Source organism: Natrix helvetica (assembly GCF_964273705.1).
Source record: "Natrix helvetica genome assembly, chromosome: 1".
Classification (NCBI taxonomy): Eukaryota; Metazoa; Chordata; class Lepidosauria; order Squamata; family Natricidae; genus Natrix; species Natrix helvetica.
The window spans coordinates 46,180,739-46,193,664 of record NC_138548.1 but is presented as its reverse complement, the minus strand read 5'-3'; the positions used below and the strand labels follow the sequence as shown (position 1 = coordinate 46,193,664).

The 12,926-nt window shown below is 39.5% G+C and overlaps 1 protein-coding gene across 2 annotated transcripts in view; it reads left to right on the top strand.

Moving 5' to 3' along the window:
- RIN3 (Ras and Rab interactor 3) overlaps positions 1 to 6,568 on the top strand; it is a 95,318-nt gene extending 88,750 nt beyond the window's left edge. For both annotated transcript variants that reach the window (XM_081934761.1, XM_081934760.1), the window contains one exon: positions 3,247 to 6,568. In XM_081934761.1, coding sequence (XP_081790887.1) covers positions 3,247 to 3,555 — 309 coding nt within the window. In that variant the 3' untranslated portion in view covers positions 3,556 to 6,568. The remainder of the gene's footprint in view (positions 1 to 3,246) is intronic.
- The last annotated feature ends 6,358 nt before the right edge of the window (positions 6,569 to 12,926 follow it).

Here is a 12,926-nt window from a genome sequence, read left to right as displayed (position 1 = left end):
AGCTTCTGAGGGCAGGACGTGAAGTAATGGATGGAACATTATGAAAACAAAAATCCAACCAAGAATTAAGGAGAAATTTCCAACAGTAAGAACAATTAATTATTGGGACAATTTGCCTCCAGAGACAATGGTTACTCCAACATAGTACAATTTTAAAAAGAGTTTGGATGGCCATTTGCCTGGAAGAGAATAGGGAAGTGGTGGGGTTCAGCCAATTCGCACCACTTTGGGAGAACCAGTTGTTAACTTTCTGAGCAGTTTGGTGAACTGGTTGTTGGAAGAAATCATTAAGGCAGAGAACCAGTTGTTAAATTATTTGAATCCCACCACTGGTTTTAGGGTCTCTTGCTCAAGCAGGGGCTGCGCTAGAAGAACTCCAAAGTCCCTTCTTTTTTTTGTCATTCTGTAATTCTATTAGTCTGTGTGGCAGGGGTGGGTTCCAGCCAGTTCTAACCTCTTCTATAGAAGAGTTTCCATAAATCTACAGTGCCGTTTAGAACCGGTTCCAGCTCCCTCCTCCCGCCTGTCCGCACATCATCAAGATGAAGAGCAAGAGGAGGAATTCTGGGAGTTGAAGTCCACAAGTCTTAAAGCTGTCAAGTTTGAACACCCCTGGGGTTTTTTTTTCTAAAGGGTTAGGGTGCAAGCGTCTTGTAACTTGACAGCTTTAAGACTTGCGTGCTTAAAATGCCAGAGTTTCTGAGCCAACATTTTGGTTGCTAAGCAAGAGCGTTGTTAAGTGAGTTTCACCACATTTTACAAGTTGGCCATGCCCACCCAGTCACATGACTGGCAAGCCACTCCCACCCGGTCACATGGCCACCAAGCCACTCCCACAAAGCAGGCCACACCTACAGAAGAGGTTCTAAAAAATTTTGAAACCCACCACTGCTGTGTGGATACATATAGCATCTGTCATCAACCCTTTAAATCAAATGCATCTTTTCCTGGGACGATGCTGCAGGTGGAAAAGGAGCTGTATCCAATTCTGGGTAAAGATGGCCCTGCTTTGAAGGAGTTTAGGACAGTCTTATATGAACACCAACTGTATGGTCTGAAATGCCTTTTTGCCTTTGAAACCAAGGCACTTCACAGCCTGGAAAAACAATGGATAAGGCTGATCAAAAGTCCTTGGAATAGTTATGTGTTGTTGTTAAAAAAACAGACAATGGTAGTGATAATCTGATGGTGCAACTATTATGAAACCTGACTCAGTGATACCTACCATATTTGTAACTTTTGAGCTGCCCTAATGCAGTTTACTATTTAAGATTTCCTGCCTTTCAACCTCAGGGTGGCAGCAAACACTATTTTTTCTTCAAATAACAAGCTTTGCATGTCTCTATCTAGGGAGTATCTTGCTTTTGTGCTACTTGTACACATTGCAAATAGTTCTTCAGATATTACAATCAAAAGTTGCCTTCTGAATCTCAAATCTTTTCCAGCTACCAGGAATTTGATGAAAACAAAAACAAATGGTTTTATCTGAAGACCGTTTGCCTATCTTGTATCTTACTATGCATTGTCTACCCTGATTAGCAGCTCCTTTTATTCACCAATGTTAAATATTAAATTTCAAGATCAAACATTAAAATGCAATCTAACACAAAAAGGGAGCAGGGAGAATGGAATAACAAAGTTAAAGTGACGGGGGAAAAAATTCAGCAACCAAATTTCTAACGAATATGACCTTCAACTTTCTTTTAGTTCAGAGAAAATAACCATATAGCAACCTCTCTCTAAATTTAAACAGATAATATTGATAAAGTCCTGATAATCAACACTTTAAAAATGCCAATGTCCCTAAAATATTCTTCTTCTAACTTTAACAAATATTAAATTGTAAAATATATATAAAACTTTATATTTAAAAAGCTACAAGACCACACAGTAAGTGGTCGACTTGAGACCCCAATCAAGCCCAACATTTCTGTTGCTAAGCAAGACAATTGTGAAGTGAGTTTTGCCCCATTTTTTGACTTTTCCTGCCACATTTGTTAAGTGAATCACTGGAGTTGTTAAGTTAGTAAATGGTTGCTAAGTGAGTCTGGCTTCCTCATTGACTTTGCTTGTCAGAAGGTCACAAAAGGTGATCATATGACATCAGGACACAGCAACTGTTATAACTATGAACTATATCTGAAGTTTGATCATGTGACCATGGGGATGCTGCAATAGTCATAAACAAGAAAAATTGTTATAAGTCCCTTTTCAATGTCGTCGTAACTTTGAAAGAGTCACTAAATGAACTGTTGTAAGTTGAGGATTACCTGTATACTTTTGGGCTGTTTTCCTCCAAATCAGGGGTGTCAAATTCGATTTCATTAAGGGCTGCAACAGGGTTGTGTTTGACCTTGGGGGCCAGGTTGGGTGTGGCCAGTGTGGGCGTGGCCATTTGGACATTACTCGTGTTGGGGGCATCTGTGGTGGCGCTTGGGCCCAAGCACTCTGCCAGCGAAAACAGGCTCCTGAGTTCCATTTTCAGCCACAACAGCCTCCTGCAGTCCTCGGGGGGGAGGGGCGCCCTCCACGTTCACCCTCCCCCCCCCCGAGCTCTGTTTTCACTGGCAGAGGGTGGCAGGAGGTCAGTCCTTTGCGGTTTCTAGGGTGGCCCCACGGGCCACATCTAAGGACCCAGCGGGCTGGATCTGGCTCCCGAACCTTGAGTTTGACACCCCTGCTCCAAAGGAATTCCCCTGCTTCATAGTTTCAGGCAAGAGGTTTTCCCAGCCCTGTCAGAGGTGGAGTTAAATCTGGGGCCTTTTGCATGGAAAACATTCATTACTTGGTTTCATGAAAGCTTAGAACATGTGAGAATCTTTAACCTTTTTGAAGAAATGCAACACACTCTCTGCTTCCTCAGATCATATAACTAAAAATCATTAATTAATTCCACATTTCCCTATCGGTCCTGACTTTCGATTACTTAACTATCTTAATCCAGGCTTGTATTAAAGCTGATACTGCTGAACCTCTGCAGTATCAACTCTTATATACTTGTCCCACATTTTAATGTTTTCTTCCACATTTTTAAACCTTTAAAATCACATTTTTACCGTAGTATTATTTCCGTTTTAATTTTTAAGAATTTATTAAAGGCAGTTTGTTTAGTTTTTAATTAATTGCATCCCGGTTTTTGGTGGTGAAAAGGCCAGACAGGAATTTTCTGCATAAATAGAGTTGCATTTTAATAGAGTCGGGAGGAGTATTAATGTTATTTCAAAAGTGATCTTCCTTTTTTTCCAGGATTTCATTGCAATTTCTTTTATGGAGGCTGATGCCAAAACAAGGACACTGGCATATCGGACTGACTCCACGACTCATCACTTGATTCAACAGTGCGCTGAGAAATTTGAAGTCTCAGAGCCTCAGGACTACAGGCTGTTTGTCCAAGTTGATAATAAAACTATGCAGATGGATGACGATGCCCTTCCTCATCAGATCAAATCCCATCTCCTGAACAAAGAGCCCAGGCTGACTTTCTGCTTTATTTATAAACAACTTGGTGGAGAAGAATCACCAGTTCCTGTTATCAAGGACACAGATGCCTTGTAGCAGCAAAGTTACCCTCTTGAAGCAAACTTGATTTAGATGTTTCTTCTTCCAAATCATCTCCTCCAGCAGAAGAAACTCTCCAAAATACAGTTTCTTCTCTGGATGGTGACATGGATAGCTTATGCAATCCTCCTCTGGGGCATTTACTTGACATAATTCATTTGCAGTCATAAATAGAATATCAAAGGGAAGTTCATTCTTGGAAGGGGAAAAAAGCCACACTTGAATAGTAGTTTGGAGCCTCAAACCATGGATGGATGATGTAGTGTTAGTGCCAGATTCCCTGGCACAAAGTAAATGGTTTTGAAGTTATGGACCTCCTGGCAAATTGTTAGACATTGTAGCATCATCTCCTCAATATATAACAGAAAGAGCGTAAGTTGTTTTGGATGGTCATCACAAAAAATCCAAATGGATTGGATTTCTTTTTAGAACAAAAAATAATAATGAATTAAGTAGCTCAGAGTGATTAGATTCTCACATATCCCGCCTGAGATGGCCCACAATGCCCATCTAATGGTAAACTGACATGGGAGGCTGTAGAGATCTGTGCACTTACATAAAATCTCAGTGTATCAATACAGTATCTACTGATATTAACAAAAAAAAATCTGAGTGGCCATCTCTCATATTCTCTCTATGTCTTTGTTATATTCTCTAGCTGCACACATTGTATGACAGCCAATTCACACCCATCTTTACATTTTCAGGTACAAAATAATTTGCCATGAAGATACAATTGACAATCAAGAGTCTGGCTATAAATTAATGTAGAAACATTTTCATTTCATGTCTCCTCTATCCCAATTATTGTTCATAAATTCATTCTTAGGAGTGTATCAGAAAGGAGTTTTGTATCAGTAGTTTACTTCTGAAAGGAGAAGTATATGTAGTAGAAGCTTTATTTTTAAATGTCAAATCCTCTATATAGTACTGACAAAGATACCTGTTAAAAACTAGAGAGAACTGTTGGTAGTTAGAGTTAGACTCTGGCAATGTGTGCCAGACTCTAACTCTGCATAAGGTAACCGCCTTTCTACCTGGATGAAGAAGGAAAGCAGCAGCATAAGAAGAGATGACAAGAGTAGAGAGAGCAAAGTAAAAGAACATTATAACAAGTTTTCACAAATCACAGACCACTTCATTTATCTGTGTCTTTAAATTGTCATATGATTCCTCATTGTTGTTATAATAGGGGCTATGAAAAAACAGTTGATTTGAGGAATCGTTGTCTTCTATTGTTGGTCCTCTGAACATTTCACTTTGGGTACAGAATGTGGCTCTTCAGAGCTCTCCACAACAATACAAAGCCAGACACACAACCTGGTCATGAGAAGCCATACCTTGTGTATTAGCCCATGAAGATTATGTTTTTAGCATATGAATCTGTGATGGCATCCAATAATGCTGATTTATACAGTCTGTCATCTATCTATCTATCTATCTATCTATCTATCTATCTATCTATCTATCTATCTATCTATCTATCTACCTACCTACCTACCTACCTACCTACCTACCTACCTACCTACCTACCTACCTACCGTGTTTCCCTGAAAATAAGACCCTGTCTTATTTGACCCTAAAAATAAGTGCTTGTCCTTATTTTCAGAGAGGTCTTATTATTTTTGAGTTTCAGGAGGTGGCGTTGGTCATTTTATGGCTGCTGCTGTGTTACAATATTTTTGAAGAGGGCTTATTTTCAGGAGAGGGCTTATTTTAGCGCATGTTCTCAAAAGCCTGATTGGGCTTATTATCCGGGGAGGTCTTAATTTCAGGAAAACAGGGTATCTATCTATCTATCTGTCTGTCTGTCTTTCTATCTATCATCTCTCTATCTCTCTATCATCTATCTACAGACAGTCCTTGTTTAAGGACTACTTGTTCAGCAATAATTCAAAGTTATGACGGTACTGAATGAATTGTACTTGCAACTGTCCCTGAAGTTTTGATAGTGATTTGGGCATTGGGCAGCTTGTTTGCACTTATGATGCATCTCATAGCCATTTAGTTACCATTTGGAACCTACCTTATTGGCTTCCCACAAGAAAAATCAATGTGGAAGCTGGCAGGGAATGTTGCAAGTCACTATGGTCAATCATTTGCACTCTTCTTCCACCTGCTCCACACTCACCATTCCCCACCCAGCGGCCTCCTTGCACTTGCACTGTGCCTTATGGGCTAATTACATGCCCTTACCTTCTGGGCAGCAGCTACTTACCTGCCTGCTGGTCTGCTTGAGAGCCTCCTGGGACTCATTTAGCAAGTTGCAAGCCCCACCAAAGAATAACTATGGGGAAGTACCAGGATTGCTGTCACATGATATCACACTTAGCTATAATAATTCCGGTCCCATTTACTGTTATTAATCAAGGAATACCTATATTTATCTGCCTATCTGCCCATCTTGTTTGGCATCTAATTTTGGCAGCTGTTTGGCTTACCATTGATCAGTTAAGATGCTAAACTGCTCTGGCAGAGACTGAAATCAATAGTTTTGTTAGGTAGCTCTGCTGGACTAATATATTGTGGTCTCAGTGTAAGAGGCCTTTTCTGCCACACAAAAAGTGTACCTTCCGGTTATGTATTATTTCTTTTAAATCTGATATTGAGAAATGTGTCATCTTTAGCATAGCATTTCATAAGATTTGTGCTCTAAGAAGACCTTCAGAAATGTATTTATTTTCTTGATTTATACTGTGTATTTTAAGGTAATGGAAACCATGTTAACAAAGACTTGGGAGTGGAAAAGCTTTAGTCACCCAGATAGCCTGTCTTCAGTCCTCTTATATCAGTCGATGAAGCAGTTTAGAAGGTCACAAGTTAACCTTTTGTACTCAGGGTTTAGAAGTGATGTGGCTACTTGTATGGACTGTCTATCTTTTCAAATAATTCTGCATTATTGTGTGAGTTTATAATATAAATCATGTGTTGTCTAAGGACATTCCTCCTCCCAGATATGTTTGTTTTCTATTATTGTCAACTTTGCCATTAAATTCCCATTCAAAAGATTTACATTTGCTTTATTACATTAATGAGATTGATTCTTGTAATTCCATGGGATGTTATGATCTCTCCATTATCTTTCTCTTTTTTATTTTTCTGGACAGGTGGGCACATTTTCAAACTAGATAACATGGCAGCTTTCCATTTATTTATGGAATCTTTTTTAGCAAGTTAGGGACAGGAAGCATAGTGGGATACTAAGGGAAATATTCTCAGAGTGACTGGTACCTAGCGCTACCAAGCCATGAGTCCTTGGGTCGTAGATTTGAAGTGTGATTTAAGAAAAGAAGAAAGAAAATAACCTTGGACTTCAAACAGAATAGAGAGGTATAAGTCTTAAACAGAGGAGAGAAGCAACCAAGAAAAAGCCAGTCCAAAGCACTCCATTCAGATACATGGACACCATGTACTATACCTTGTACTATACCATGTATCATAGCTTCATGCCCAAATTGCTTGCTGGGGATCAGTCTTAGACCTAAACAATCTTTACACCTGGTCCATTTTCTGTATGAGACTCAGCAAGGAAGTGAGTGGAAACTGAACACCAAGTCTTTCTCTTTTTCTCATGTGGTGAACTCGTGCCAAGATAATCTTTTCTGGTCATGAGGAATCACCTTGAGTGACCTAATTCTTCTAGATTCAACTCTGTGCTTTCAGACAGTATAGCAATTCTCTTTGTTTTTGCTTAGAAATAAAGACAGGACAGATTCTCGTAGAAGAGGAAAAATATCAACTCACCAAGAGGAGGCTGTGATAATTTGTTCTACCTAATACAGGACAGTTAATTTGAAGAGGCATCAGTTTTATTTGAAATGATCTATTTGAATGTCTATTTAGTCTAAGTGCAATTTAAACTTAGTCAGGACCAGGATCAATAAATTGAAGAGAAGCTTATCTCCTTTATTTTGCTAACTGTTAACCTATGTCAAGATTTTAAGTATAATTTTTCAGTGTTTCCTAATTTAAAATTGTGAGAAAACGTGCCTTCAGTTTCCAAGACTCATGGTGAGATGGGTTCCAGTGGCCTCATAGAGATTTCAGGACCCGGAGGTTACTTATCCTTGATTTAGAAAATAGACTGAGAAGGCATACATTATCTTGTTATGCTGAGATCTGTTAGCTTTCTTTGTTGTTGTTCAGTCACTAAGTTGTGACCAACTCTTTGTGTCTCCAAGGACCACAGCATGCCCGACCACCCTATTGTTCTCCACTGTCTCCTGGAGTTTGCCCAAATTCATGTTCATGTGTCAATGACACTAACTATCCCATCATATTGTCCCCTTCTCTTTTTGCCTTCCCCAACATCCAACAAAAATAGCTTTCTATTTAGTTTTATCATACTTTTAAGATTTATGCATAAACATACAAATCAGCAAGTGCAAATTTTAGGCAAATTTGTGTCTTTTACCAGTTGTCACAAGTGGAAAATCTCTGGCGCAAGATTAAAGCGTTTCAAGATACCTATGAAATGAAGAAGGCTATGAATATTCCAATTGCCTCCATAGATCAGGATTGAGGCCCAATCAGGCAGCCCCAAAAGCTTTAAGTGAGGTTCTAGGAGGTTTCAACATTTTAGAAAATAGCATTTATATAAGACAAAAAGAGAAGACTATTATATCCTTGACCGGAAGATAATCATATAAACTATATTTAACTTACTGACTATAAATATACAGTATATTAAAAAATCATGTCAGATTCCATTTTTGTCTTGGCCTCAAATTGTGGCTGTCTGGAAGCAGGTCTCAGGGGATTATCCAAAGGACAAGTATGGCCTTTGACCCAGAAAAAGTTGCACACTTCTTTCCAGGATTCTGGAACTAAAGCAGCAGCAACAGCAGTTTTGTTGACACAAGCCATTGTCATGTGAAAAATTAGGTGGAACATTCCTCTAGTGACTTAGATTATTCACATGACTTATCAGCTGAGGGTGCAAAATTCATTCAGCTTCTGAGAACTCTGCCCTTCTGAATTAGTCACCTTGTGTAATTTGGATCAACATCTGTTTCTTCTTTTTTTCACATATGAAGTGGGAGAATCTCACAGAAAAGATTCATAATTCATTATAAAAGTTCTATCAAGACTTCACCATTCACCACTGAACGAAGCAGAGCTCTTTTCATCTCAGGCACATAAATCAGCCATGCCCTGAATGGGGATTCCCATTGCTCTTCCTGTTCAGGACCCTTTGCTGATGCGTGACAAGATTTTGTTTAATGAATCGGAACTTGTACTTTTAAAAACAGCCTGATTTTTAAGATATGAATTTAATCTTAGATTCATGCAAGGAAACAGTGACAAGTCTAGCTAGTTCAAAGGAAAAGAGGATGAAGAAAGATGGGCTCCTAGCAAACTGTTTTTTAACTTAGAGCAGGACTGTCAAACTCCCGGCCTGGAGGCCAGATGTGTCACGTGCTGGTCACGCCCATGCCCGGTTTGGGCAAGGGGGGGGAAAGTCCCGATATGTCATGTGACACTGCCGTGACCACGTGGGTTTGACACCCCTGACTTAGAGGAATGCACCTGTAAAGATGTGTAAGGTTTTCACTTTCAATTCACATATCAAGGGAGAAATTTGAAACGAGCTTGTTTACCATTTAGATCAGTGTTTCTCAACCTTGGCAACTTTAAGTCCTGTGGAGTTCAACTCCCAGAATTCTGAAAGTTGAAGTTCACAAGACTTTAAAGTTGCCAAGGTTGAGAAACACCAATGTAGATACGTGTTTCCCCCATCTGCTTTGGGAACTGCTTTGTTGCTGTTCGATGGATCTTGTTTCAGAAACTCAGCTGATGGAATTTTATTTTTTCACATGGTTATATAGTACTAAAATTAACTGGGGGGGGGGGAGGGATGTTGCAGGGAAACAATGAAATTGTTTAGTTTTGAAAGTCTGTTTATTTTTCAAAATATTTTACTCCTTTCTAATGCATACATAGATGATTGTGAAAGCACTCAAAGACATAAACAATTGGGGTTTGTTATGCAAACATTATTGAATATCCTTGTGTACAGTATTAGCTAAGGCAGTGAGGGTGAACCTTTTCGGCACTGAATGCCCAAATTGGAACGCGCGTGCATGTGTGTGCATGCACGGGTCAGAGCGCCAGAAATCCAAAGACTAGCTGGCCGGTGTGTGCATGCCTGTATTTTGGGCATTTTCAGGCCCAAAAACAGCCGGAAAAGTGGCCTCAACACAGCCTGGAAAACGGCCTGTTTTTCAAGCCATTTTCAGGCTGTTTTCCAGCGTTTCAGTGCCCGCAAAGACCAGCTGGCTGGCGCGCATCTGCCTGCTGGAAACCAGAAGACCAGCTGGCGATGGCCCACGTGCTCTCAGCGAGGGCTCTGTGTGCCATCTCTGGCACGCATGCCATAGGTTCACCATCACGGTGTTAAGGCAATACATGAATAAATAAGTCTTGAATAGCTCTCATATACATTGAAACCAATGAACTACTAGGTGGCAAAGTAATCTTGCATTCCATTTATTTCCTAATTTTATATGTTAGAAAATATGTTATTTGGAAAGGGCAAATTGTCTACCCAAGTAAGAGTTTCAACTGAGTGTCACCAAGCAACTATGGAAAAGTTGGACTGACAATTCTAGACTCTTTAGGATTCTGGGGCCCTGGATAGAAAGTATAGGTCCACAATAAACATTTTCCCTCTTTTATCTTACTGAGTCTGAGCTACAGTCTGATAAACCTGTGGCAATACCCCTCTTGTATTGCTGCCATGACAACTAAATGAAGGTGTCTGTGAAGTCACCAGGAGTCAAGCATTATTTGAAGGAAAACTTTCCCCTGTGGAAGCCAAATAGCAGAAGTGGGAGGGGGGAGGGGGAAGAAAGTAGAAGTGAAGGATCATGTCTTGTATTCATGTGGTTCCAAAGTTTCAAAGACCGTCTGATTCAGCAGGTATGATTTACTGGTGTTAAGAAATTTTAAAAATGGAATTCTATCATTTACCTGGGAATAAGCATCCTTGAACCCAACTGGATTCATATTTGAGACACATGCAAGATTCCACAAATAGCAATTTATCCATTCTACAGAAAAATGTGCTTTCATAAATGGCTTTATATTAGCCAGCAGAGTGAATTTCTGGGGCTAGAGCAGGTCTTCAAACCTGGCAACTTAAAGGCTTGTAGACTTCAACTCCCAGAATTCTCCAGCCAGTATAGCATAGCTATACAATTCTTAAAGTTGCCAAGTTTGGGGACCCCTGGGCTAGAGAGTACATGAAGTTGTTGTATCTGATTTGTGTAGTGAATGTATTCATTCTCTGGGAGTAGACAACAACGTAGGTATCCATTCCCATAAAGTCACAGAACTCAGAAGCCAGGAAGGCATTTCTTCAATGAGAAATCATTGTGGTTTCTAAACTCAGCTGAAAACAAACTTCCAAGTGCACTTTTCTAGCAAAGACCAAAGACAAACTCCTAACTCTGTAACACTACTCCTAGCTCAATTTGGTACCACTGGGATGCCCCATACCATATTAAATATTGGAGATCTCCAGGACGATGACAAACATATAAGTTAGCCCTTATAACCTTGAGTAGTTTGGTTTCCATTAATCTATCATAGAGTTGGAAGTTAGAGAATCAAGTCTACTTGGTTCAATAATGTTTCAGTAGAAATTTCCATGAGTATTTTGGCCTGGAAATCTGAATAAAAACAAGAAACGTTATCAACCACCTTTGGAAACCAGTGCTATCCTAGTAGTTAAACTTCAATTTAATTAATTCAGACTCTAAGCAATGAATTTCCAACTGCCCTTGAAAGCTGAAGGATGGGAGACATAATCAGAGGAAGGAAAAAGTGCAATGTCTTGTTTTTTAAGGAAGAAGTCACTTAAAACTCAGACAAAGTTAGCAGCTGCAGGAAAGCATATTAGCTTACTAAGGTCTTTAGAGAACAGAAGTCACAGGATCTAACCATGTTACTTAGCTCAGCAATTCTTTGTTGCCTAATGATTTGCTAGAAGCAAAAGGAAATCAGAGAAGCAAACAAGCAGGCCAGTAAATGCTTAAGAGGAAAAGACTGGGTTGGGGGAAAGTGGTGAAAAAGAATAAGTCACAACTTTTCTTTGAACTGGAAACTGTGAAAACATGCTGTGGGTATTCTTTCACAATCAGTCTCCTTGTCAGAAAGCCTCTAATATTCTCTGGAAATGTTTTAACTACTGATACAAAATAATGTTTTCACAGGGCATTAGAAATGAAGCATCAAAGATACTGTATGTTGAACACAGCACAACTAATGCAGTGACTCTCAACTTCAGCAAGTTTATGATGTGTGGACTTCAACTCCCAGAATTAAGATGTCTACAATCTTAAACTTGAAGTTGAGAAACACTGGGATAAAAGTATGGGAAAGGTTTAGGAACTGTATAGTACCTGTATGATTAGATATAACTTTTTATTTAAAAAATGTAGTGGGCAAACACCAACATTTCATTTGCAGCCCTCAGATTTTCCCATAATATTTGGGTCTCCCGGAAAGGGGATTTTAAGTGACAGAATAAATACCTAGTTCCTGTGCAAAGTTTAAACCACTTGTTTCACTTGCTAAAGCAATAAAAGTCCCCAAATCCTAGACCAACTACTTCTGCTAAGTCATATGATTAACATCCCATTTTCTATAGTCTCCCAGACAGGTCTGGAAATACCTTCCCACCTCCACCCACCTGCTGGCTAAGATTTTATCCATTCAGTTGAGTCAGGAGGTATATGTTAAAAAAAAAAGTCAAAATGGCAACCACAACTGTACCATTGGAACTCTTTTTACATGGATCACATGTGAAATAGTTGTAACAAGAGCAATGCCCTCATCATTCATGGCCACCATATTGACGGAATCCATGCTTTCAGTAGCAAGATAAAAACTAGTTGGATCAAGGAAACAATCAGTATGAATATTAGGTTTTGGGGTAAATGCCATTTACCAAGACTCACAAGATTGGCATAAATCAGGGGTGTCCAAACTTGGGAACTTTAAGACTTGTGGACTTCAACTCCCAGAATTCCCCAGCCAGCATGGTTGGCTGGCTGGCTGGGGAATTCTGGGAGTTGAAGTCCACAAGTCTTAAAGTTCCCAAGTTTGGACACCCCTGGCATAAATGGATATATTTTAATGACAGCAGATCTCAAATAATTCAGACTTCCAGATTCCTCCTCCTTACTAAGCTAACTAATGAAAAGCCCTTATTTTTCAACATGAAACTCTTGGCTGCTGGGGTTCTCTATCTTCAAGCGCTACAAAAGACACGGTGATTAATGCTAAAATAAAGTTCAAAATTTCTCCCCAACTGACTTCTTTGTACGGGTTTAAGGGCAAACAATAACTTTGTTATTTGCTTC